At 37.8% G+C, this 23,389-nt stretch overlaps 3 protein-coding genes across 4 annotated transcripts; 2 read left to right on the top strand and 1 right to left on the bottom strand.

The window, feature by feature from the left end:
* Positions 1-531: 531 nt before the first annotated feature.
* On the top strand, positions 532-5,652 carry LOC114354377 (L-sorbose 1-dehydrogenase-like). Of its 2 annotated transcripts, XM_028306738.1 has the most exons (4): positions 532-805; positions 2,318-2,448; positions 3,250-4,594; positions 5,387-5,652. In XM_028306738.1, the coding sequence occupies exons 3-4, from the start codon at positions 3,274-3,276 to the stop codon at positions 5,641-5,643; spliced, it is 1,578 nt and encodes a 525-aa protein (XP_028162539.1). In that variant the 5' UTR covers positions 532-805; positions 2,318-2,448; positions 3,250-3,273; the 3' UTR covers positions 5,644-5,652. The 2 variants fall into 2 exon arrangements, with proteins under 2 accessions (XP_028162539.1, XP_028162538.1); XM_028306737.1 differs by lacking the exon at positions 532-805 and having other exon boundaries at positions 2,176-2,448.
* A 14,192-nt stretch (positions 5,653-19,844) lies between these two features.
* On the bottom strand, positions 19,845-20,651 carry LOC114354363 (uncharacterized). The gene is made up of 2 exons (XM_028306714.1): positions 20,340-20,651; positions 19,845-19,972 (listed from the first exon to the last, which is right to left on the bottom strand). The coding sequence occupies exons 1-2, from the start codon at positions 20,649-20,651 to the stop codon at positions 19,898-19,900; spliced, it is 387 nt and encodes a 128-aa protein (XP_028162515.1). The 3' UTR covers positions 19,845-19,897.
* Positions 20,652-21,222: 571 nt separating this feature from the next.
* On the top strand, positions 21,223-22,130 carry LOC114354362 (NADH-ubiquinone oxidoreductase chain 5-like; the record flags this gene model as incomplete). Its single annotated transcript, XM_028306713.1, is given in 1 exon segment — positions 21,223-22,130. A coding segment is annotated over 1 exon segment (885 nt), but the record flags the coding sequence as incomplete, so codon positions are not given.
* Positions 22,131-23,389: the final 1,259 nt, after the last annotated feature.

The following is a 23,389-nucleotide window of genomic DNA, read 5'->3' as shown; positions in this document are numbered from 1 at the left end:
AATGAGCTCGAGTATCTTATTCGACACTTAGATGGTTTTTAATCATCACTTTATCTTGTGTACAGGGAATTAAGGATTTGTTGTATTTTTTAAAATACGTCCGCGTATACAGGATGTGCTGCACATATGCTAAGTTTGCCGAGTTACACATACTGGGTCATATCATAATAACATAGACTAAACTAAATTTAAAACAAATGTCGCAGGTTGAGCTCACCTCACCTGTGTCTGACGAGTAAAAAATAATGCGTTGAGCTGAAATGATAGCTGCAATTGGTTAGAGAAGGATATTTGGTAGATTTGCTAAAATATTAAACTTCACTGGTTCCAATAAAATTACAAAAAAGTGTCGGAACATCCTTGCCTTGGGAAAGAAGACATTACGCGTAATGGAACAGCCGTTTCCTTCGGCCATTAAATGTCGATTGGCTGTCGGCGAAAATTCAGACGGATCCGATACAGAGACAAAAACCGAATAAAGAAGGAAATGGTTACGTCTGTTGTTCGGGAACCGATTGAATGGGTGTAGCATGCATACATAGTATCTTGTCAAGTATATGTTGTTATTAGGTTTTTATAGAACCCTTATCAGTGGCGTAGAAGGCGGGCCCCATTCAAATTTGTTGGGAAATCATACCCCATCAAAAAAAGGTAATTTTTGACTAACTTTCTGTGGTGTATAAAGTGTGTAAAAGGAAACAATTATACTATTGAAGGCTGACGGCGGCAGCGCTGGTGGCGTGCTCGTGCCGAAGCGCTGCGGACGACTACGAGGACGCCGCGCCCTCCGGACCTAATTTCACTGGTGAGGCTACATTACACTATTCGCTGGGTGCGAAGTACTAGGTGGGGGTAACATAATCTATCGCAGCGCTCATGGTGGTCAAAAGTAGAAATAATGTAAGCTCTGTCATCAGATGTATCTGTCAATGGCAAAGCGATTCTACATAATACATTTTAATATCATTAATTAATCGCATGAAAAGGGTCCTACTGGGAACTTAAATAAAAGAGTGGACTGTATTTCGATAGGGCTGGTTTAATAGCCGTTTACAATTTGGAAATAACTAGACTATACAACGTGGTAGTACAAAAATGAGTCACAGTAGTTGTTGTGCACAGATGTTTGCCTTATGATGAGAGCGTGAATTATTGAACTCTGCCCTTGTTTTGTTCTTAATTCTTCTACATCTCGGACTTGTCCAGCCAATATCAACAACTTTCCTTTAAATACGGTTTGTGGTTGGAATTTGATATTGTAACACTCACAAACCCGGTCTTCAGAACAATACTCATTTCGATCTGAAAACGATATTTAATTTATTACTAGCGATACAGGAACATTTAAATATATTTACTGTTATATAATGAAACCGTTAAAGTAGCTTTTTCTTTTTGTTTTACTGTAAAACTACAACTATAAATGAAGTAAACAAACCCCGACACAATCAAAATTAAACACACTTTTCGGACTTACCTCATTTGATTTGAATGACCAAAATGATTTCAAAACCTTTTTTCCACCCAAATCGTGGTATCACAACAATTTATTAGTCGAAAATATTTGTTATTTTTTCATTTCGATATTTTTTCACAAATAAACGACCTAAATGTCAATGTGACAGAGCCCACAAAGTTATAGCTAGTTGGCGCTGTAATCGTGCACAGAGCCAATACCTACTGTAAAAAGAGTTAATGCCTCATTTTGTAATTAATGCATACTTTATTTTATTGTAACCAGTGTGATGCATTGAGTACCTATAGCAATGAGGGCTATCGTTTTTATACTTAACAGTTGGCACCCCTGGCTTATTGACAGGACCTTACTCTACAGTGGCGCTATCTTGATGAGTGCAAATGCGAGAGTCCTCCTACCACTTTAGCGCTCACCAGTTGGTGCCACTGTCTTCGCTACTAGCAAGTGACAGGACCTTACTCTGCAGTGGCGCTAACTGGTGAGCGCTAAAACGATAGCCCTCATTGAAAACACAACCCGGTCGAGTTAACTGCACACTTGGTGGCCGTGACGTCACATCGACGCTCTGGTACGAACGTGGCAAACGCGGGGAGATGTGCGGGTGAGTGCGAGGAGAGTTGCATTCAGCGAGGTACGCAGTTAACTCGACCGAGTTGTAGTCTCATTTAAAGCAAGTTGTTGTCAAAAGTCCGTTAGCTATAACGTAATGTAAGTGACTCAAAATGGTTGAGGACCGCTACGACGCGTGACGGCCCGGTTTGTCAGATCATAAAATCTGACACCAGTAAATGGTTTACTTTTGCAATGATGCAGTCCTAAGGTTACTCTCGTATCACGCAGATGGCGCCACGTTCGACTACATCGTGGTGGGCGCGGGCGGCGGCGGCGCGGCGGCGGCGGCGCGGCTGGCGCTGGCCGGCCACGACGTGCTGCTGGTGGAGGCGGGCGGCCTGCCCGGCGTGCTGTCCAAGGTAGGGCCGCGCGGGACACGTGGCAGACGGGCCACGTCGACTGCGTGCTGTCTAAGGTAGGGCCGCGCGGGACACATCGCAGACGGGCCACGTCGACTGCATCGTGGAGGGCGCGGGCGGCCTGTCCACGGTAGGAGGGCCACACGGGGGCGGTGAAGATGGGTTGATTTGGTACCCTATACTCGTGTTTAAGAAGAGGTCTGACGTATGAAAAAATGTATTTCAGCAGAACAGGCGTTAGTTAGTTTCGTTCGTTCGTTCGTTTCAGCCGAAAGACGTCCACTGCTGGACAAAGGCCTCCCCCAAGGATTTCCACAAAGACCGGTCCTGCGCCGCTCGCATCCAGGCACCTCCCGCGACCTTCACCAGATCGTCGGTCCACCTAGTGGTGGTCGTCGTTCCACGCTACATCTTCCGGCTCGTATGAGTTTACGTCAAACGTATTCGTTATCAAGTGTAGATTTTAGTTCTTGAAAGTATCCGCTAGAGACGCTACACGAATTATTATCTAATACGTATCATGTAAACTCATACTAAGCCCCTTGAAAACTTTTACATGTAACATTTTTATTTTAGGTCTAGTTCAGAAATGTGTGATAACCGCGTGGTTTTGGGCAGTTCTCATTGGCGAGAGGCACTGAGGCGGTAACCGTGCGAATACGGTGTAATACTAATGTACGAAAACTACTCAGAAACCGCGCGGTTATTGCTGTGTCTAAGAAAAGCCTTATAATATGGAACCTGCATCAAAATTCTATGGACTAAAATAAACCACAATCTCACTCCTTAATATTATTCCAGGTGCCCGGTTTCGCTCCAGCCCTGATGGGCTCGTCGCGCGACTGGCAGTACGAGACGATCCCCAACAACGTGTCGTGCCTGTCCAACCAGCGCCGCCAGTGCCGCTTCAGCCGCGGCAAGCTGCTCGGCGGCTCCACCAGCATCAACTTCATGATCTACACACGAGGCAGTCCCCGCGACTACGACGACTTGAACATCCCCGGGTGGACCTGGGAGGATGTCAAACCGTATTTCTTAAAATACGAGGGCCTGCAGGACCTCGACAAGCTCCCGGAGTCGTCCATCCCCTACCACAACACGAGCGGAACGATGAAGCTGCAATTCTTCTCGGACTCGGGAAACCCGTGGCATCCGAGGGTCATAGACGGTTTTAGAGAGCTCAACTTTCCTTTCAACCCCGACGTGAACGCCGAGTCGCAGGTGGGTGTGACGCAGGTGGTGGGCTACGTGTACGACAACGAGCGCATGAGCACGGCGCGCGGGTACCTGGCGCGGCCCGACGTAAAGAAAGCGCTCAAGGTGCACCCCTGGACGCGCTGCACCGGCCTCATCCTCGACGCGAACAACACGGTTCGCGGGATAAAGGCATCCTTCGGCTTATTAAAATGGAAACTCAAATACTACGCCCGGAAAGAGGTGATCCTGAGCGCGGGGACCATCGGCACGCCTCAGATCCTGATGCTCTCGGGGATCGGCCCCGCGGAGCACCTGAAACAGATGAACATACCCGTCAGAGTAGACTTGCCCGTCGGCGATAACATGACCGACCACTTGCTCCCGTTGGTGTTCATTAAAGTCAAAAGCGATTCCAGCGCCGTCCAGGAAATAGTCAAGAGTGGCGTCAAGACCACGAAGGATGTACTCGAGTTGCTGCTCACTAAAAGCGGCGCTCTCACGTCGAACGGGCTCACCGACGTGTGCTCGTTCCTGAACTCCCACTGTTACGACTTCGAAAATCGTCGGCTGACGAACGACAGGGCAGAATGCGAGTTGGCGACGCTTCAGTACATTCACTCCTACATGGACCGGTACATCGCGCACCTGTTGCCGGACGCCGTTCAGCAGGGGACCGGGCTGGACGACAATGTGATTGCGCAATTGAAAAAACTAAGCGCTGATTACGCTTTTGTAATAATAACTCCGGTGATTCTTAAGCCGTACTCCCAGGGCACTGTACGGCTGGCGAGCGCGGACCCACTCGCAGCGCCCGCCATTTTCCCGAACTTCCTCGCCGATGAGCGGGATTTAGATGAAATGGTCAAATCGCTCATCATAATAGAACATTTGATGGACACGCCGACGTATAAGAAGCAGAACGCCTCGATTGCGATATTCGATCTACCAGGTAAAATTGCAGGGAATTTATTTATTTTTTTAGTCTTGGTAGCCTCATTAATAAACTTGTGATCTTAATGCCCTAGAACATAGAAATAGTTCGGTAGATATTTACACTGATGTACTTCTAAATTTTTTATAAGCGTCTCCCAAGGAGAGCCACGAAGCATAATCTCTCAATTTTCTCATTCTGCCAATGCCGGTTATCTTTTTAAGATCGTCGGTCCATCATCCTTTTCTTAATGTGTACATTAACATTTTATATTCATATTGATAAAAGTTCCAATCGTACTGGTTGTAACAGATACTGTCACCATATTAATAAACAGTTCTTCTAAAAGAGTTACGCCGGCAAGGTGTCCAGAGGGCTCAGTGTGAGTTTACATCAAAACAAAAATTTTAGTTTTTGAATGTTTCCGCTAGGGGCGCTGTACAATCCGTCATACATTTAAATGTCATATTTTTTCGTGCTCACTATAGTCTGGTCCGTGAGCACGTAGAATTTTGTCCAATGACCCCTAGCTACCCATCCTTATCGCTCGCGCGTAATTATGTTGCTATCGCGCTCGCACACTCACTGTCAGTCGCACAGTCGCGACAGCAATATAATTACGCGCGAGCGATAAGGATGGGTAGCTAGGGGTCATTGGACAAAGTTCTACGTGCTCACGGACCGGGCTTTAGTGTTTTGATGTAAACTCACACTCAGCCCTCAGAATTCGCCGAACCGCCGTCGGCATAGCATTGGCTCCTGAAACGCCGTCGGCACATCACATGGCAATCTAAAACAAGTTTGTTTCAGGTTGTCCGGACTACGCCACCGACTCGCTCGGCTACTGGCGCTGCTACAGCCGGCACCTGACGCACACGGTGTACCACGCGGTCGGCACGGCGTGCGTCGGGCGCGTGCTGGACGGCCGGCTGCGCGTGCGCGGCGTGCGGCGCCTGCGCGTGGCCGACCTGAGCGCGCTGCCGGCGCTGCCGCGCGGGAACACCGCCGCCTCCGCCATTGCGATTGGCGAAAGAGTGGCTGATTTTATACTCAATGGGGACGATTAGATTAATGCTTCAACCACACTAACGCGTGTAGATCGCCATCGCCGGTGCGATCATGAGCCAATGACAGGTCGCGCGAACCATGACAGTTAACGCGACCTGTCATTTCCCTATGATGCACTTTTAGTTATAGTAATTTCATTTATGCGTGTTTGTCTTGTTGGTTGTCCTAATAAATAAAATAAAATAAAATAAAAATGATCGCGCCATGATTGCGCCGGCAATAACGATCTGCACGCGTAGGTGTGGTTGAAGCATAAGTCGTAGAGATGAGTGTTAAAGAAGACTTTGTTGATTGTAGTGTTGTTAATGTTTTGATAATATACGTTTGTTATCAAAATTAATTGTTTTTTAATTGTTTGATCCACTTCCATAGTGTATGCCACGGATTGCCACGACCCTGGTCTTCCGTAGACATACCAAAGGGAGAGCTCAAGACTTGTCAAAGTGCTACTTTGTTTTCAAGGATTTCTTTTTTATATAGTTGAAAGAGCCCCCAAAATGTTGTTACTGTCTGTCTACGGCAACCCACACCACTAATTTTTATGCTACGCCTTAGATAGCATTTCCATAAAAACACGGCTATAAAAATTTGTCGCTAGCAACACTAGGATTAATAAGCATGGCCGCACTATATTATTATGTGTCAGACGAAAACCAATACTTTGCACAAAAGTGAGTTGTTAATCTGCTCAATGCTTGAATTAAAACCCGTCTACGTCATCCCGGTGCGTTCCCTTAGTGTCCCGGATTGGACGTTAATGAGGGGTGATTATGAACTCGCAGCAGCAGTTTGCGCGTTTCTTCCGTAATTGACTTTTACAGCAGATTGCTGCCTTTGTGCCAAGCTTTATTAGTTATAGTTATACTGTAATTTAAAGTTCAAAGTTGTCTTTATTAATTTATTAAACAATGGCTTAGGTTTGTATTCTATTATACTAGGCATTGCTATTATCAAGTAATCAGAATACAAGCTCACACCATCATGATCCGGTGTGTGTGGGCAAGAGCTAAGTAGGTAATTGGTCTAATTCATTATGTATAGTCAAAGTATATGTATTCGAAACATTTGTTTCATTTCAATAATATAAAAAGAGGCCGGCCAGTATCCATGATGTCATTCGTGAATAAGTTATGGAGGCGAAATAAAGCGAGCGTGAGGTAATAACCTCATTGTTGTTTGGCTTTGTTCGGGGGTAGGTATTGCGGGGATCTTAATAAGAAGGCTTAATGCAGAGACGCACTCTACAGGTAAGGCTCGATTTGTAAGAATAATATTATGAATGAACTCTACACAACTGACAATCACAGGAAACACAATATTTAAGTTATTCAGGCGGAGTTATCGCTACAAAGTCTCGCTCGCTAAAAACTCTTCCAGACATCTCAGGGAGTGAAGTCCAGAATATTGAATTAAGTAAAAACCTTTGTTTTGTTTTGTCGATATAATTCGTCATTGTCTACTCTACCCGCATATAAGATCCCATATTGAAGAAAATATCTTAATAGCTTTGAAACCATCCCAGCTACCATAGCTCAGTCGGTTCGGCCTCGTGTAGATACAATAAAAGGCACATTAATATACAAAATGTACAATGAAATCGTTACCCCCGTTACTCCATCCAATTTCTCAAATGCCTCCCTGTTCAATAGACTTCGGTACGAATTGTGTGTACCTACCCAACCGAATTGTGTTCCCATAGTACAGGCTGGCGCAGTAGGCAGAAGGTAAATAAATAGTAAATGTGGTGTCTTAGTGTGGTTTATATTAGGTAGTTGTAATAAAACGTCTTAAGTCTCCGCATCTCGTGGTTCTCTAACTCATGCACATGCTGTGTCCTGAATTCCAGGTCAATCTCACCTAGTTTGCAGTTTGCATCAGATAGTTGCACAGTGTGATAGAATTATTTATCCATTGCAGATTTTTTGTTAGTCGTAGTCCGATTTATATCTGGAAGTAGGTAGGCCGCTGGGGAAGTTCTTGAGTGGCGACCACGAACCGGAAGACGTAGCGTGGGCAGGCCTCCCACTAGGTGAACCGACGATCTGGTGAAGGTCGCGGGAGGTGCCTGGATGCAAGCGGCGCAGGACCGGTCTTTGTGGAAATCCTTGGTGGAGGCCTTTGTCCAGCAGTGGACGTCTTTCGTTTGAAACGAACGAACGAAGGTAGGCATATATCGACTATTGTCTTACTACTGTTTATACTGTGGCGTCCGCGTCGTCGGTGAGCAGATAAAAACAACAATAACTTGAACGGAACGCTCCGATCGTGAATTAAACCGATACTCACGGCAGGACTCAACTTTATGATAAATGGTAGGGACCCCCGGGGAAACGCCGCTCTGTTTGGTTCTGTTATTTTTTAGGATTGCAGGAGAATAAGTATTCCTTCTAGCTACATCTGTCTACACTGTCAGCATTTCGAGCCCGAGGCGGTAAATGGTACTGGGCCTCCTGAGCCTTCCCGAGCCTTAACTCGTGGTTTGAATGAATATAATCTAAAAAAGATTCTTGTTTGTTTCTTAAACAGGTACCTATAGGTACTAGATATAGGTTTTCAATTATTTAAAAAAATAAATTGTAAATCTTTTTGAACGATCTCGCCCACATCGTAATTTAAAATTCGTCCTCGCATATCCAAAACAATGAAAAATGTGAATGAAAAGTATCTCAGTTGACTTTGTGCGCTTGGTCTGTGGCTTGGTGCTCGCTGTGGCGTCATGATGTCTGCCACCAGGAGGCGCCAGTGGTCCCAAAACAATGGCACGCGCGCGTTCGTCATTGTTAAATGTTTAATTTTATTATTAAAGTGCGTGATGAAAATGGCTTCGAATCAGAGTTTAATTAATACGGTTCATTGGTTTATTAGTGTTGTGTATCGGGGGATTAATGCGTGTGACTATTGTTTTACATCATTCGTCAAACCAGCCGCTCCTGGAAGTTGGGGTAAGTCTTCCTACTAATATTATAAATGCGAAAGTTTAATTGTCTGGATGGATGTTTGTTACTCTTTCACGCAAAAGACGGACGGATTTTGATGAAACTTTACAATAGGTATTAAGTATTCTTTATAACCCAGAATAACATATTATAGGCTATAATTTATGACGATCTGTGACTAACTAAATTTCACGCGGGTGAAGCCGCGGGCAAAAGCGGGTAAGTAACTACCTAGCTAACTAGGATATGTTTTACATTGTTGAAATTCATCTCTAGATTTCGATACTTTAATGTGCTAGGATTTAGGCTAGGATTAGGATTTTGTTGGACTAATTACTTCGGTAATTGATTCATTCCAAACTAATGTAGTTGAACCACGAGCTGCCAACTACTTCTAGCTTACTGACATAATAGCAAAAGTTTTTAGCAAACTTTGTCGTACTTTTTCGGGTTTGGTTTCTTTTCTTTTATTACGATTATTAGGTAGATAGCTTATGCCTACGGCGATGCCCAGATTTGGACCACACTCCATAAATTTTTGGTCATTGTCCTTTCATAGATCATTATAAATTATAGCCTAATATGTTATTCTGATATTTAAACAATAATTACTGTACAGTTTCATTAAAATCCGTTCAGTAGTTTTTGAGTGAAAGAGTAAAAACATAGATCCATTCATACATCTAAATTTTTGGAAATACATTACCTACATAAAATTTTTGTATGCACAGGAAAATGTTGAGTACAGTATTCAGTCAGTATCAATTTATATAATTTGCGTAACACTCAAAGCAAAACGAACGTAAATGCGTACTCATCGTCATGATTGTCAGTCGCCGCTCTAAAAGCTTTCCGTCGACTGATTTCGCAGCCTCCAGCGCAGTCACGGCTCGAGTTCGCACATTCCATTATTTCATGTCGATGTGTCGCAGGCAAATTGTATGATTCCGCATTTTACAAACGGCGTCGTCAGTTCACAAACGTTCGCTGCTCTATGAAATGCCGAAGGCAAAATGTAAATTGCCTGGGCACTTTATAATATGCCAAAACATTTGATAGCCAATTCAATTGCTGTTTACAAAATGCCGCGGCAAATTGAAGTAGGTATTTAGTTCTTTTTCTTACCACGCGAGGCGCTGCTAATTAAAACAAGAAAAATGGCGTCGAGTCGTGGAGTTGTGATACAAAAAACAGTGCAAATTCTACATATTAAAAGGACTTTTCACATAAAAAGACATTGATTATATTTAGTGAATTAAAAATATTTTACGATTCATAAATAGGAGCAGTGAAAAAGCTATGGAAAAATGAAATAGTTTTTGAGGTTATCCGGCACGTAAAAAACGCTAAGGTGACTATGGAATCTGGTGCTCGGACTAGTGGTGGACTGCTGCGGAATATTATTGGTTTAAAAAATATTGTGTTGTCTTCTAGACTTCTTCTAGGTATAATTAAAATGTAAGAATTAAAGGACTGACTATCGAAACTCATTTTATGTCATAGTTTTATGTAGGTACCTACCTATAGGTACGTACGTCAATAGTTTAATTAAATTAGTTTAGTGTTGTTTTTATTACGAAAATATTGTAATTACTTTAGGAGTAGCTAGTATTTTAGGTTTGTCTTACCTGAATAGATACCTACCTGATTTCTAAAATTAAGTCTGATTTGTCCAACATGTGTTTTATGATGGTCACCCTATTGCAACAATCATAGTCGAAATTTTATCAATTGAACGAGTCGCCAATTTGCCTTCGGCATTTCATAGAACAGCGAGCGTTTGTAAACTGACGACGCCGTTTGTAAAATGCGGAATCATACAATTTGCCTGCGACAGATGCATCACAAGATGGGTGTACATTTTCGTGGAATATCTGCTAGAGATCCTCACCTCACGATATAAAAAAGTGATTCTTATCTGCCTACATTTTTGAAGAGAACATCTAAGTTTTCTGCTTTTGCCATATACCTTAATACGATTACCTACCTTAACAGATTAATATTGGCTTAATGGATTTTCATGTTAAAAGTTAGTAATGTAATGCTCTATATTTGTATTTTTTTTTACATTTACTTACCTATTTTTAACATAATTAACTATAGGGCTATAGTTAACTAAGGCTGAGTTGCACCACCTAACTAAGTATGACCGTAACTTTATCGATAACTGAGCCCCGATTACGGTAACTTTTAAAGTTTCCAATCCAGACGCGCTTCATCGATTCTGCGATACGATTGGTCAAAACAGCTGACGTACGCTGTTGAACGACCAATCGTATCGCAGAATCGAGAAGCGTGTCTGGATTGGAGACGTTAAAAATTACCGTAATCGGGGCTCTGGTGTATTTTGTATGGAGTTTGACAGATTTTTGACGTTTGTCAAAGTTAAAGTAAGATGGTGCAACCCAACCTAAGTTGCTTCACAGTTAAAAAAATATTCGATATTTTTTATACATAATAATTTAAATCGCACGTTTTCTTTGTAATACGAATATGAAACATTTCCTCGAGCCCCATTTCCGTTGGTCCGCATCATAATGGAGCCTTGATGTTCGACGCCGAAAATATTAAAAGGCTCCGAGTTAAGTATCAATGTAATGGATTACTTCCCGGGATCGGAGTGTGACGTGGATCACACGTCGGAGAGCAAGAGGATCAAAAACATGTTTATTCTTAGAATCAAAGCGATGTTTATTTTTATTACTTAAGTACGAGGCTACTTATGGGGTTGCTTGAAGGATGTTGAGTAGTATACATATTTCGATATTATCTGTCTGTGTATTCCATTATAAGTAGGTACTCGTATCGAATCAAGCAATGAAAGCATGCGTAGCTTATTGAATGATACAAAATCTCATTGTATTGCTTAAAACGACTGGTATCTTTCATAATTTGATGATAAACGTTTGATGATAACAAACGGCCGAAATCCTTACATCGAGGTTTTGTCGTAAAACTTGAAAGGACATCTGGACCATTCAACCAAGACAACATTTCATTTCCAAATGTTTGAAACCTTCCTCAAAATGAGGTAAAAATATTTGTCAGTAGATACTATCTGACAGATAGAATATAAGTGGACGCCATAATAGTGACTGCCGTCACAATAGATATCCAGCCCCACATCACTGCAACAGGTCCGACCCTCGTCCTACCCTTAGAACAACCTTCCTTTGCTCTCGTCGTGTAGGTGTATTTTGAGCTCTATTTCATTCCTAGAAGAGAGTAAAGAGTATTAGATATAAATGAGGCGGACTGTTCGCGCCGCAAGTGACATCTCCGCGGCAAACGGTTGTAATGGCCGGCGTGACCGATTCGCTTCGAAAAACATGGACTTGGAGTTTATGACATTCAAATTAGGCACTTTGGTCTATCTACTAGGTAATTTAGAAGTAGAGAAGTAGGTAGATGTTTAGGTAATTCATTTACCTACCTACTCACAATAGAATTAAGCTTTGTCTAATCCCTTGAATAAGTAATTTACTCTTGTCTATTGTCTTTAGAAATTGTGTATTCAAAGTTACTGAATAAAACTTATGTATTCATTTCAAATATAGGATTATGAAATGTTCTTTATGGTTATCTATGATCTTTTATATTATTATACGTAATAATTAGTATATAGGTACTTTGCATGTTTACGAATGCGTCTCTGAAAATTTAATTTCTTTTAACAAAATCAATCGGAATTGATCAAAATGTAGGTATTATCGTAAAATTGTGTACGTAGGTCATTAGTGTTTGACTATTGTGTCCATCCTACGTGCCTTCTTAGTTTATTCTTGGAAAAGCTGATAGACAAATATATTCAATTTGAATGAAGAGAGACGCCGCTTTGAAACCTCTCTTTGCTCAGCTGGTCTAAGTATTGCTGTCTTGGTCTTCAGTCTTAAAGCAGATACCATACCTACCTACTTTGTTTGATTTGGTCGAATTTATAGCTAGGGCAGGTCCTGAACAAATGAGTCAGTTCGCTTCAGTTCCTAGGAAATTAATATCTACTTTACATCTCGAGGTGAGCTCGCTTCTGATTTTGGCGAATGTTTAACATTTTGCCAATGCTCGAAAACTTAAGAAAACATATTTTATCAAATTTCCTTATGCTTTGGGATACGATTATTTACGCGTATGCAGTAGATTTAATAGGTTTTTGTAATAACAAACAAACAATAATTTCATTCAAATATTTACGTTAATAAAAACATTTAAACAAGCTTGGATACTTATCATAATTTACGGCATTTTCTCGCTTTTTCTTATTACACATAATAGCAGACACCCAAAAGTTGCCCTACTTAACTTCTTTGAAAACTCGCAGTTTCTTAAAAGGAAAGTATGGGGGAAGACTTTTCACTTAGTTTGATGTAATATGACGTGATTCTAATTTTCTTTCAGTTAATATTTTTTTCAGATTTTCCAAGGCAATAAAATACCTAGTTCATTCGACGTTTCTCAGCTTATTAAAGTTCTGTTACTGAGCTTATAGAGCTTTTGTATTGTAAGTTTATAAAGACGCGGCACTCATTGTTGTTGTTAGTCTTTTGTAGGCGATGACGGCGTGCTCTCTGACCTGCACAGCAGATAAAAGCTGCCGTGTCGTCGCCGAGCTTTACAAAGCTTTAAAAAATGAGATGAGTAAGTATTACGGCCTTTCCCTAGTCGTTGAACAAGATGGCAAAATAATCGTTTATCAGCATAATAGGTAGTTTACGCAGTTTATGTTGTTGCAAAATCATATTGCGCCCACGCTTATATGTACAATATTTATCACTTTTTAAATTTTTTAGTGGATAATATTAGGCTAGGTACTCTCGTTGTTTGTCAAAAGATTTGCATGAGCAGATTCAACGAAAAAGCAAAACTTTTGTCCGCAAAAATAACACGTCGCACGGCGCGACGCGTCTCCCACGACTTTGTGTTACAAAGGCCTGACAAAGAACAGTCGCCGGGACATTTGACACCTCCCGTGTTGCTCGGCTTAGACATGTTGACTGTCGCTAGCAGCCAGAAAATTTATGTTGAAAATCAAATCAAATTGGTCTAACGGACTGAAGGAAATATGCTACCATCTTCATACTTCGGACTTAAACAGAGAATCTAAGTTGGCACGTTTGAAAATTTAAATTTACTCGATGAAGAAACGCGCTTGGGGAAATGTTAGATGTTCATGATGATGAGCTAGGGGTTAGGGGCTGCTTAGTGCTTACCATATTTTCATTTAACAGTTAATAAGGCGAGTGCAAACTGCAGCTCTCATGACGTGTGTATTCGTTATAATATCGCCACTTTTGGATCTTTAGATATTATTTTTTATAGTACAGTAGTAAATTATTATTCTTGTTCTTATAGTAGAAAGTTAATAAATAGATGATACTTGGACATTTTACAATGCAGCGTTTCTAAGTATAGCTTGTACTTGTGGAACATAAACGAAACTTTATCATAAACATACAGTCACGGCGAAATTAGAATGTAAAATATCCCAATCTCCTTGAAAACGTGGCTCCAGGTAAACAAAGTCCAAACTAGATTACGTTTAAACCGGCGGATCGTCCTTGTGTTCGGAGCGCTCGGTACCTCTAGTAGGAAAAACTTTCGAGTTCGTTTCGTTGCGTATTCAAAGTGTCATCGAAAAATTTTGTATGAAAAATTAAACAGCGCCCCCTATATTATAGCCGCCCTAGGGGGCGCTGTTTAATTTTTCATACAAAATTTTTCGATGACACTTTGAATACGCAACGAAACGAACTCGAAAGTTTTTCGTACTAGAGGTACTGATCCGGGTTTAATTCCCGGCTTGATTGCGTTTGTTTACAACATCTATGCGGGATAGCGGTTTTTATCTCTCGTATCGGGTTTACGTGATTTTCAGGCTTCGGCATAGAAATGGGAGCTTTGTCAGGTGGACGATCGATTTGTTGACGTTACATTTTGTATCTACTATTTTTTAATCAGAGGTTTCGTAAAAGGTGTTTTTTTAGTTTGATTATGCACTCGTGGGTATAGGTTTTTTCATACATAAACCTGTCACCATCAATCCCTAATTTTTAAGTGACCCCTATGAAAAGAAAATGCCTTTTAAATGTTACCATAGGGGTCACTTAAAAATTAGGGATTGATGGTGAAAACGGGCATAAGTCTGTCTCGCAATTCAACGCGGAAACTGGGGATACTTAGGATAGCTTAAGTGTATTTTTATTTTTTTATTTTTTTACTTTTATCTTCTGTATATATTATTTTTGTATATAGCTTTTATTTTTTTAGTTCACTGTAAATTAATTGTACATAACTGTAAATAAATGGATTGATGCCCGTTTTCACCATCAATCCCTAATTTTTAAGTGAACCCTATGGTAACAAATAACAGGAATTTTATTTACATAGGGGTTGCACTTAAAAATTAGGGATTAATGGTGTAAACGAGCATGATGCCCGTTTTCACCATCCACCCCTAATTTTTAAGTGACCCCCATGTAAACAAAAATCCTGTTATTTGTTACCATAGGGGTCATTTAAACATTAGGGATTGATAGTGAAAACGGGCATGAGACTCTTAAAAAAATGAGGAGTTCCGATTAAAAAATAAGAAAAAAGAATCATAAGAAAAATCTTAGTTGTTGCTAAAAAAGCTTCTGGAGAAGGTTGTTCATGTTTGGTAATGAAGCCATATTAGATTAGGTTTTTATCAAATTATGCATTCTCAAAGAGGTCGCGAGAGGTGACTGAGTAGCACTGTTAATTGAGCGAAATGAACTCCTAATGAATAAACTTGACGTCTGCTTGCCGTCGCCGTAATGAACCGTGGACGCGGCGTGGAACGGGTTAACTGGCCCATTTATTGTCCTGAAGCAGTGGTAGGGTTAATACTGGGACGTGTAAAAGTGCTTTTTTAAGCCTATTTACAGAAATAAATGAGTTTGAGTTTAACACTAATGTATACTTAACCCTTTGTGCTTAGTGCATCTGCATGCAATAACTAGCTTACCTAACTGTGATGATTTTTTGTTTTTTTTTATCCATAACAAGGAAGGTCTTGGCTTGCATCTCACTGAAAGTGATGATCAGGCTGGTTTAAGCGAGCTTCACCCGGAATCCTCAACTATAGAGGAGAGTGAACTGAGAGAGCTGAAATACTGATGAAATATCATCATCGAGCAGATATTGCCGGATGATTAGAGACCCTAATCCTACTAGATTTGGTCTTTTTTTGTATACTGTATTATTAGCAACTTCGTACTCGTAGGTTCTTTTCAGAACCTTACCAAGTTTCAGAATGTTTCAGGGATGTTACTTATTATTTTCAGGAATCTTTTTTTAGAATAGAATAGAATAGAATAATGGAATCTTAAGTTTCCCGAGTTTCGAGTCTTAACCTTGCCGAGTTTCAGAATGTTTTCAGGAAACCCTATATTCTTTTTAGGAATTTTGTTTTCAGGAATCTTAGTTTCAGGAATCAACAGTTTTCGGGAAAGTTAGGTTTTCATGAAACCTAGGTTTTATTTAGTAATTTTTTTTTCAGAATCTTACTGAGTTTCAGAATGTTTTCATAGTTCTAACTTATTATTTTCAGGAATTTTAATTTTCAGGAATCTTAAGTATTTAGGAATCATAAGTTTTTATGAATCATAACTAAGTTTCAGGACTAAAAATTTTTCAGAAGGGTTCTCCTGTTTTTCAGACACTCTTTCAGTCAATACACTCATTCATATAGGACTACCTATCCATTAGACTTTAGAGGCACATCTCATTACCCGACTGCACCAGAAGGAGGGTTATTTTATTTTATTTTTCTTTATTCAGTTACATTTCATTACTCATGAAAATTAATGAAAGAAGTGTAACCAGTGCTTAAGGCTTCAAGCTGCGCAGTCGGATAAAAAATAAAAAGCCATTAAAATCTCGTGGAGCGGGCTTAGGGCGAATTCTTCCGTTGTGCGGGCGACAGCGCGTGATTGAGGAGGCTCGCGACACCAGGCGGAGTACAATCATTCAGCCATTCTACAATCAGTCCTACGACTTCCTTGTCAATTTAAAGTAGGATGCTTCTGAAATTCTTCAACTTTAAAATTTTTATTGCTTACTAAGTGACAATTTGTAACGGTGTAAATTACATAAATACAGGAGCTTAAAGACTTAGTTACCTGAGTGGTATTGCAATAGAGTAGGTGGCTATACAGTGTGAGTCACGATAAAGTGTGATATGAAATTAGGTGAAATTAGACCTATTTTTATCGATTTTTTTTTCTTCCAATTACTTATTGTAAAGAAAACGTAATAACTTTTTAACTAAGAGGTATATCCTGATAAAATAAAAACAGCAATAAAGCTAAATAACAGGCAATACAAAAAAATACATAAAATATCTAATAAATGCCAAAAAATAATAAAAAATGACACTTTTTTGAAAAAAATCTACATTTTAATTCGTGTTTTATTGGTCATTTGATTAATTTCTCCAAAAAATGCCCCTATAACAGATGTTTTTTATTACTTTGTATTATTCTCTATCGTATTACCTTCGTAAAACCAAAAATCGCATGTCTCTATCCCTATTACAACGTTTGCCATGATTGCTGTTCGAGATTTTAAGTTCTTTATTGTTTTCACTAAATGGCGTGTTTAGTCTAAAGTTTAGGCTTAGATTCTGAAACGACTGTCAATCTTGGTTAAATTTTAAATTTATCTTGAATCTAGGTACCTACTTCATTGACTTACTTGTGCAAAAAGGTACGTAAATGTTATCATAGGTAAGTAATCGTTTGGTAAGTAAAAGCAAAAATGTTAATAGCAAACTTTTGAGGTGACTTAATAAACGTTCTAAACCAAAGATGAAAAGCACAAAATATTGAAATTAAAGGGGAGTTCCGATATTGTTTATCAAAGAACAAAGGTTCTCTGATGTTGCGGCAAAAAGAGGGCGCCACTGCCTGTTCCTGACGTCACGCTGGGTAATTGATAAAGGGGCGTGTGCTGCAAAATTGATGATGGAAGAGACAATGATGTTTGTTGCCGGCGTCAATTGATGAATCGGGCTATGAATATTAAGAACACGGTATTTTTTATTAACTATCTTTTAAGTCTAAAATAAAATTATAAAGCCATCAACTTCTGTCAACTCGTATGTTTACTAAACTCATACGTGGAATATAAAGTGCCAGTCTTAATTTTTTATTTTATTTTTCTTTATTCAGAAAACCACAGCTCTATGAAATAATATGAAACTTTTTTCAGTTTAGGTATTACGCATGCCTTAGGCTGAGTTGCACCACGTAACTTTGACCGTAACTATAACGTTAACCGGTATTTTTGTATGGCGTTTGACAGATCTTTGACGTCTGTCAAAGTTAAAGTAAGATGGCGCAACCCACCCTTCGCGGCGAGGTTCGCGGCAAGAGTGTAACACGAAATTCAAAAATGTCACACAACATATTCTTGTTTGCATTTCTGACCGATAAAATTTATTTATTTTTAATTTATCGCAGGTGAAAGTCAAATCACAATAAATAGGTATGTACAAATCAACTCATTTTACTATACTTAGTAGGTATAAAGTACGTAGTATAAATAAAGCAATAAACCAAATTGAATCGCGTCCAATAACGCCACCATCCCAAACAGAAGTCCCTCGTCGTACCTTAAGCCAAATCCCGAATTAACAAGTAATTGGTCGGGTTGTATTCAAAGTGATATAAAACAGGGAGGGTAAGCAATACCATTGTGTCAGGATCGGGATTTGTAAAAAAATATTCAGCTATTGTGTGTGCTTTGACGAAGGTGAAACTTAATGCAAGCCGCTTGCACGTGCCCTCTGCAGCATTTATTTTTCAATTAATCAGGTTAATACAAGCGTGCGATGTCAATAGTAGTAAATACCCAGAGAGAGCCTACTGCACTTAGCTAATTCTGTTACGCTCAAATTGTCCCGGCGGCTTTGCGTTTGTCCCGGGGAGGCTCTGGTAACGCCGGGAGGATTTGCAGACGTTGGCGGTCAAATGGAATTGTGCTTTATGTGTCCTCACGCCGAGCATTCCTCTGCAGCTTTCTCAAAGGCCCTAGAGCAATTCTAAGTATGCCATAAATAAAAACCTAATTAGAGTCATCAAACGTCTCAGTCATTAATTTAGTGCCACTAGAAATACCTAGTTGATCAAAACTGCCCCCTTAGACAAAACGCACTTTTTGATCGAATCGAAAATCGAATCCGTCAAAACTCCATACAAAAAAGGGGCTTTTCGACCACTTTTCGACTGGTTTGCGATTATAATTTGCACTTTGTCTAGACCCACTGATGTCTTTTTGGATGACCCACGCTGAACTGTCCCACCAAACTCAAAGACAGGGGGACGCTACCATCGTTCAACTATATGGTTTCCAACATGGCAAAAATCGGAACCAGCGATCCGGTATTGACGGTGGCGCCCCACTGTCAATGTCATGGATAGGACAGTTCAGTATTTTGGAACTATATTTTTGGGTTATTATTGAAGACAAAAAAGATATTTGGACTATTATGTACTCTGTGGTTTGGGTGCATAATGTAATTTCCTTTGCCTTTAAAAAAGTAAATGTCAAGATGACTGTTGCACCAAAAATGAAAATGAAAATTGATTTTGATAGATGTTGTGTTGAGTTCTGTGTAGTTTTGTGCGATTTAACGATAAGAACGACAATGGTAAAAGGTAATGGGGGCAAATGGCTACCTAAGTAAACTCCGACAAACTTTACTTCGACATTACGTTACTCCGACATTTCTGAATATCGACATGACTTTACTTCGACACTACACTACTCCGACAAAGGATATTCGCCTTTGTCTAAGTAGTGTAGTGTCGAAGTAAAGTCATGTCGATATTCAGTAGTGTCGGAGTAACGTAATGTCGAAGTAACGTTTGTCGGAGTTCAGTTTTTGAGCCCACGTCAGCATCGACCGCGACCTACAACATGNAGAAAACTGCTCGATGAGGCCATCAAGAAGGCTCTATGTACCAGGCCGCAGATGCTGAAGCAACTAGACAAGCTGGAGAAGTTTAGAGAAAAGTATGCCAAATAATGAATTTAAAAATCTAGTCATTGAGAACTTTAAATCCAAGTAAATATTTCCTAGTTATTGTATTTTTTATGCTGTATCGTTGGGCGTATTGATGGAGATCAAAATGATGAATATAGTATTATTTATAAACTTGTTTATTACTTAAACTATGGAGGTAAAAATTCAATTAACAGGTATGTAAAGCTATACTTATGTAAATAAAAACAAATGCCATAAGTAAATATTTAAAAAATATTTGCTAAAGCTTACATAATAATCTTGAAATGACTAGGATTTGCTTGAGAGTTTCTGGAATTGATATTCTTTTTTCAGTTCTTTCAGATTCGCTTCTAATATCGCCACCTAGAAAAAAAAAGGAAAATTTTAATGAATTATGCTAATCATGTTGTATGTAGTCTATTTTCTAGAACTGGGTTCTATTAAATAATAATTAGGATCACAGTACACAAAACATTCCAGATCGTCCCGAGAAACACAAACTTCAGTAGGCCTAAGATGCGCACCGTGATAACTTATCGACGTGAAAATGTATGGGCAAAATCGATAAAATGGGGTGATAACCGCTTATCGCGGCGCGCATCTTAGGCCTACTGATCTCAAAAAAAATGTTTAACCCTACCTAAGAAGGCCATGGGAACATAGTTATTAACATGTAGTAATGACTAAGTTCGCAATTACGTTCTCTTTTTAACTATGTGTGAATACCAACCTCTTCAAACCTAAGCTCCTTCCTGGCTTCCTTGATGTATCCCCTTATAATATTCATCTGCTCCAACAAGGGATCATCGTCGTCGTGTTGGTTGTTGTCTGCGCCTGAGCTAGGCCCCGCCTCCAAAACTGGTTCACGCGCCATGCGCTCGCGCTCCATTTGTATCATCACTAATTTAATACCAACCTCTTCAAACCTAAGCTCCTTCCTGGCTTCCTTGATGTATCCCCTTATAATATTCATCTGCTCCAACAAGGGATCATCGTCGTCGTGTTGGTTGTTGTCTGCGCCTGAGCTAGGCCCCGCCTCCATTTTTTTTAGATTAATAAATTTTTTTATAGTAATTTATTTTATTATGAATAATATTATTATTATTTTAGAGTGGGAAATTATTTCTTTTAATTCTTTAAGAGTTATTATAAGAATTTTATTGGATTGAATATCTTTATTATTTATAATATTTGTTTCATTAATTTCTTCAGTTGTAATTTATTATAGTAAAAGATATATAAATTCTGAATTAAATTTAAATCGTTTTATTATTTTAGTTTTATTATTTGTTTTTTCAATAATTTTATTAATTATTAGTCCAAATATTGTAAGAATTTTATTAGGTTGAGATGGTTTAGGTTTAGTTTCTTATTGTTTGGTTATTTATTATCAAAATATTAAATCTTATAATGCTGGAATATTAACTGCTTTATCTAATCGAATTGGGGATTTATTTATTTTAATGGTAATTGGTTGAATAATAAATTATGGTAGATGAAATTATTTATTTTATTTATCTTTTATAAAAAATGATTATTCAATATTTATAATTAGAATTATAATTATTATTGCTGCTATAACTAAAAGTGCTCAAATTCCTTTTAGTTCTTGATTACCAGCTGCTATAGCAGCTCCTACTCCAGTTTCTGCTTTAGTTCATTCATCTACTTTAGTTACTGCGGGTATTTATTTATTAATTCGTTTTAATTTTTTATTATTGGATATAATATTTATTAAAATTTTATTATTATTATCTGGTTTAACTATGTTTATAGCTGGTATTTCTGCTAATTATGAGTTTGATTTAAAAAAAATTATTGCTTTATCGACTTTAAGACAATTAGGATTAATAATAAGAATTTTAAGAATAGGAATACCAGATTTAGCTTTTTTTCATTTATTAACTCATGCTATATTTAAGGCTTTATTATTTATGTGTGCTGGGGTTATTATTCATATAATAATAGATATTCAAGATATTCGTTTTATAGGGGGGATTAGAAATTTCATTCCTATAACATCTTTATGTATGAATGTATCTAATATAGCTTTATGTGGTATTCCTTTTTTAGCTGGGTTTTATTCTAAGGATTTAATTTTAGAAATAGTTAGTTTAAGAAATTTAAATTTTTTTATTTTTTTATTATATTATATTTCTACAGGTTTAACTATATTTTATAGTTTTCGTTTAACTATATATTTAATAATTAATGATTATAATTTATTATCTATTTATAATTTATATGATGAAGATTTTATTATATTAAAAAGAATAATAATTTTATTATTTATAAGAGTTATTAGAGGTAGATTTTTAATATGATTAATTTTTTCTTATCCTTATATAATTTTTTTACCTTTTAATATAAAAATAATAGTTATTTATGTAAGAATTTTAGGAGTTTTTATGGGGTTTATTATTAGAAATATAAATATTTATTCTGTTAATAAATTTTTAATAACTTATCAAATTAGAAATTTTTTATGTTTAATATGATTTATACCTAATTTATCTACTTATGGTTTAAATTTTTATTTTTTAAATTTTGGTCAAATAATATTAAAAAATATTGATATGGGTTGAAGAGAAATATATAGAGGTCAAGGTATATTTTTTATTATAAAAAAATATTCAATTTTATTTAATTTATTTTCTATAAAAAATTATAAAATTTATTTATTTAGATTTGTTTTATGAATATTTATATTAATTATTTTAATAATTTTTTTATATTTAAATAGCTTATAATTTTAGAGCATAATATTGAAGATATTAAGGAGATTATTTAAATCTTTAAATATTTATAAAAAAATTTTTTTATTTTTACAATGAAAATGTAATGTTTTTATATTAAACTATATAAATAAGAAATATTAATGGAATTAAACCACTAAAAATTAAGTTAGCAGCTTAATTTTATACTTTATATTTCTTTTTAGTTGGAATTTATAATTCAATTTTATCATTAACAGTGATATACCTCTATTTTGGTTTCAACTAAAAATAAGGAGTATTAAAACTCTATCTTTTAAGTCGAAATTAAATGCAAATGTTGCTTCTTATTTAAGATAAATTGATTTATTCAATATTTTTTGAGTGCAAATCAAATGTTTTATTTAAACTATAATCCNTTTGAAAATAAATAATTTGAATTTGAATTTGAATTTGAATAAACTGAAATTAAGTTCGGATAAAGAATCATACATTATTCTCAAAAGGCTTCAAGATACGATTGAAGTTTATTTTTAACTGACTTCAGAGAAACGGAGGGCTCGATAGCGCAGTTCTTTATTCCCAGAAATTTATGATGATTTCAAATACGCGGAAAGCCGTTGAATAAATCGGAGGATAATATCTGATTTTAATAGAATTAGGCACGATCTATAATGCTACAAAACTGCCTTTCTCTTTAAAAGTGCTGCGGAGGTCGATAGTTAAATGTCGCTAGACACTAAAGTTCTTTTATTTTTCTTAGCTTCAGATTACATTTAAAAATTTTTAGATGAATAAATAACTGAACAGTATCTAGGTAGATGATTAGATTTTGTCATATAAAGTCTTTAAGCTTTCTAAAGTAATCTCCAAATAAAAAATTGTTTTTGTAATTAGTTTCCAGTTTTATTTTAAATCAACCTGGTTTAATTGAGCCATCTCAGACGCGTATAGTTAACAGCCAGGACTGAGAATAAATGAACTTAAATAAATGTAATTACCGACACACTTCTTTGAGAAATTTTTCCACAATTTCTCTCACCCAGTCCAGGCTCCGCATTCATAA

This window comes from Ostrinia furnacalis, unplaced genomic scaffold, assembly GCF_004193835.3.
Source record: "Ostrinia furnacalis isolate ACB-3 unplaced genomic scaffold, ASM419383v2 OfSCF2047, whole genome shotgun sequence".
NCBI classification, from domain to species: Eukaryota; Metazoa; Arthropoda; class Insecta; order Lepidoptera; family Crambidae; genus Ostrinia; species Ostrinia furnacalis.
The sequence above is the reverse complement of the archived record's forward strand: the minus strand, read 5'-3'. Positions and strand labels throughout refer to the sequence as shown.

Excerpts from the sequence above, each read along its gene's own strand:
- LOC114354377 (XM_028306737.1), top strand. The coding sequence starts at position 2,266 with ATGGTTTACTTTTGCAATGATGCAGTCCTAAGGTTACTCTCGTATCAC. Across the intron at positions 2,449-3,249 it reads TGCCCGGCGTGCTGTCCAAG|GTGCCCGGTTTCGCTCCAGC; the intron begins GTAGGGCCGCGC and ends ATATTATTCCAG. Across the intron at positions 4,595-5,386 it reads TGCGATATTCGATCTACCAG|GTTGTCCGGACTACGCCACC; the intron begins GTAAAATTGCAG and ends AGTTTGTTTCAG.
- LOC114354363 (XM_028306714.1), bottom strand. The coding sequence starts at position 20,651 with ATGGAGGCGGGGCCTAGCTCAGGCGCAGACAACAACCAACACGACGAC. Across the intron at positions 19,973-20,339 it reads AGGAGCTTAGGTTTGAAGAG|GTGGCGATATTAGAAGCGAA; the intron begins GTTGGTATTCAC and ends TTTTTTTTCTAG.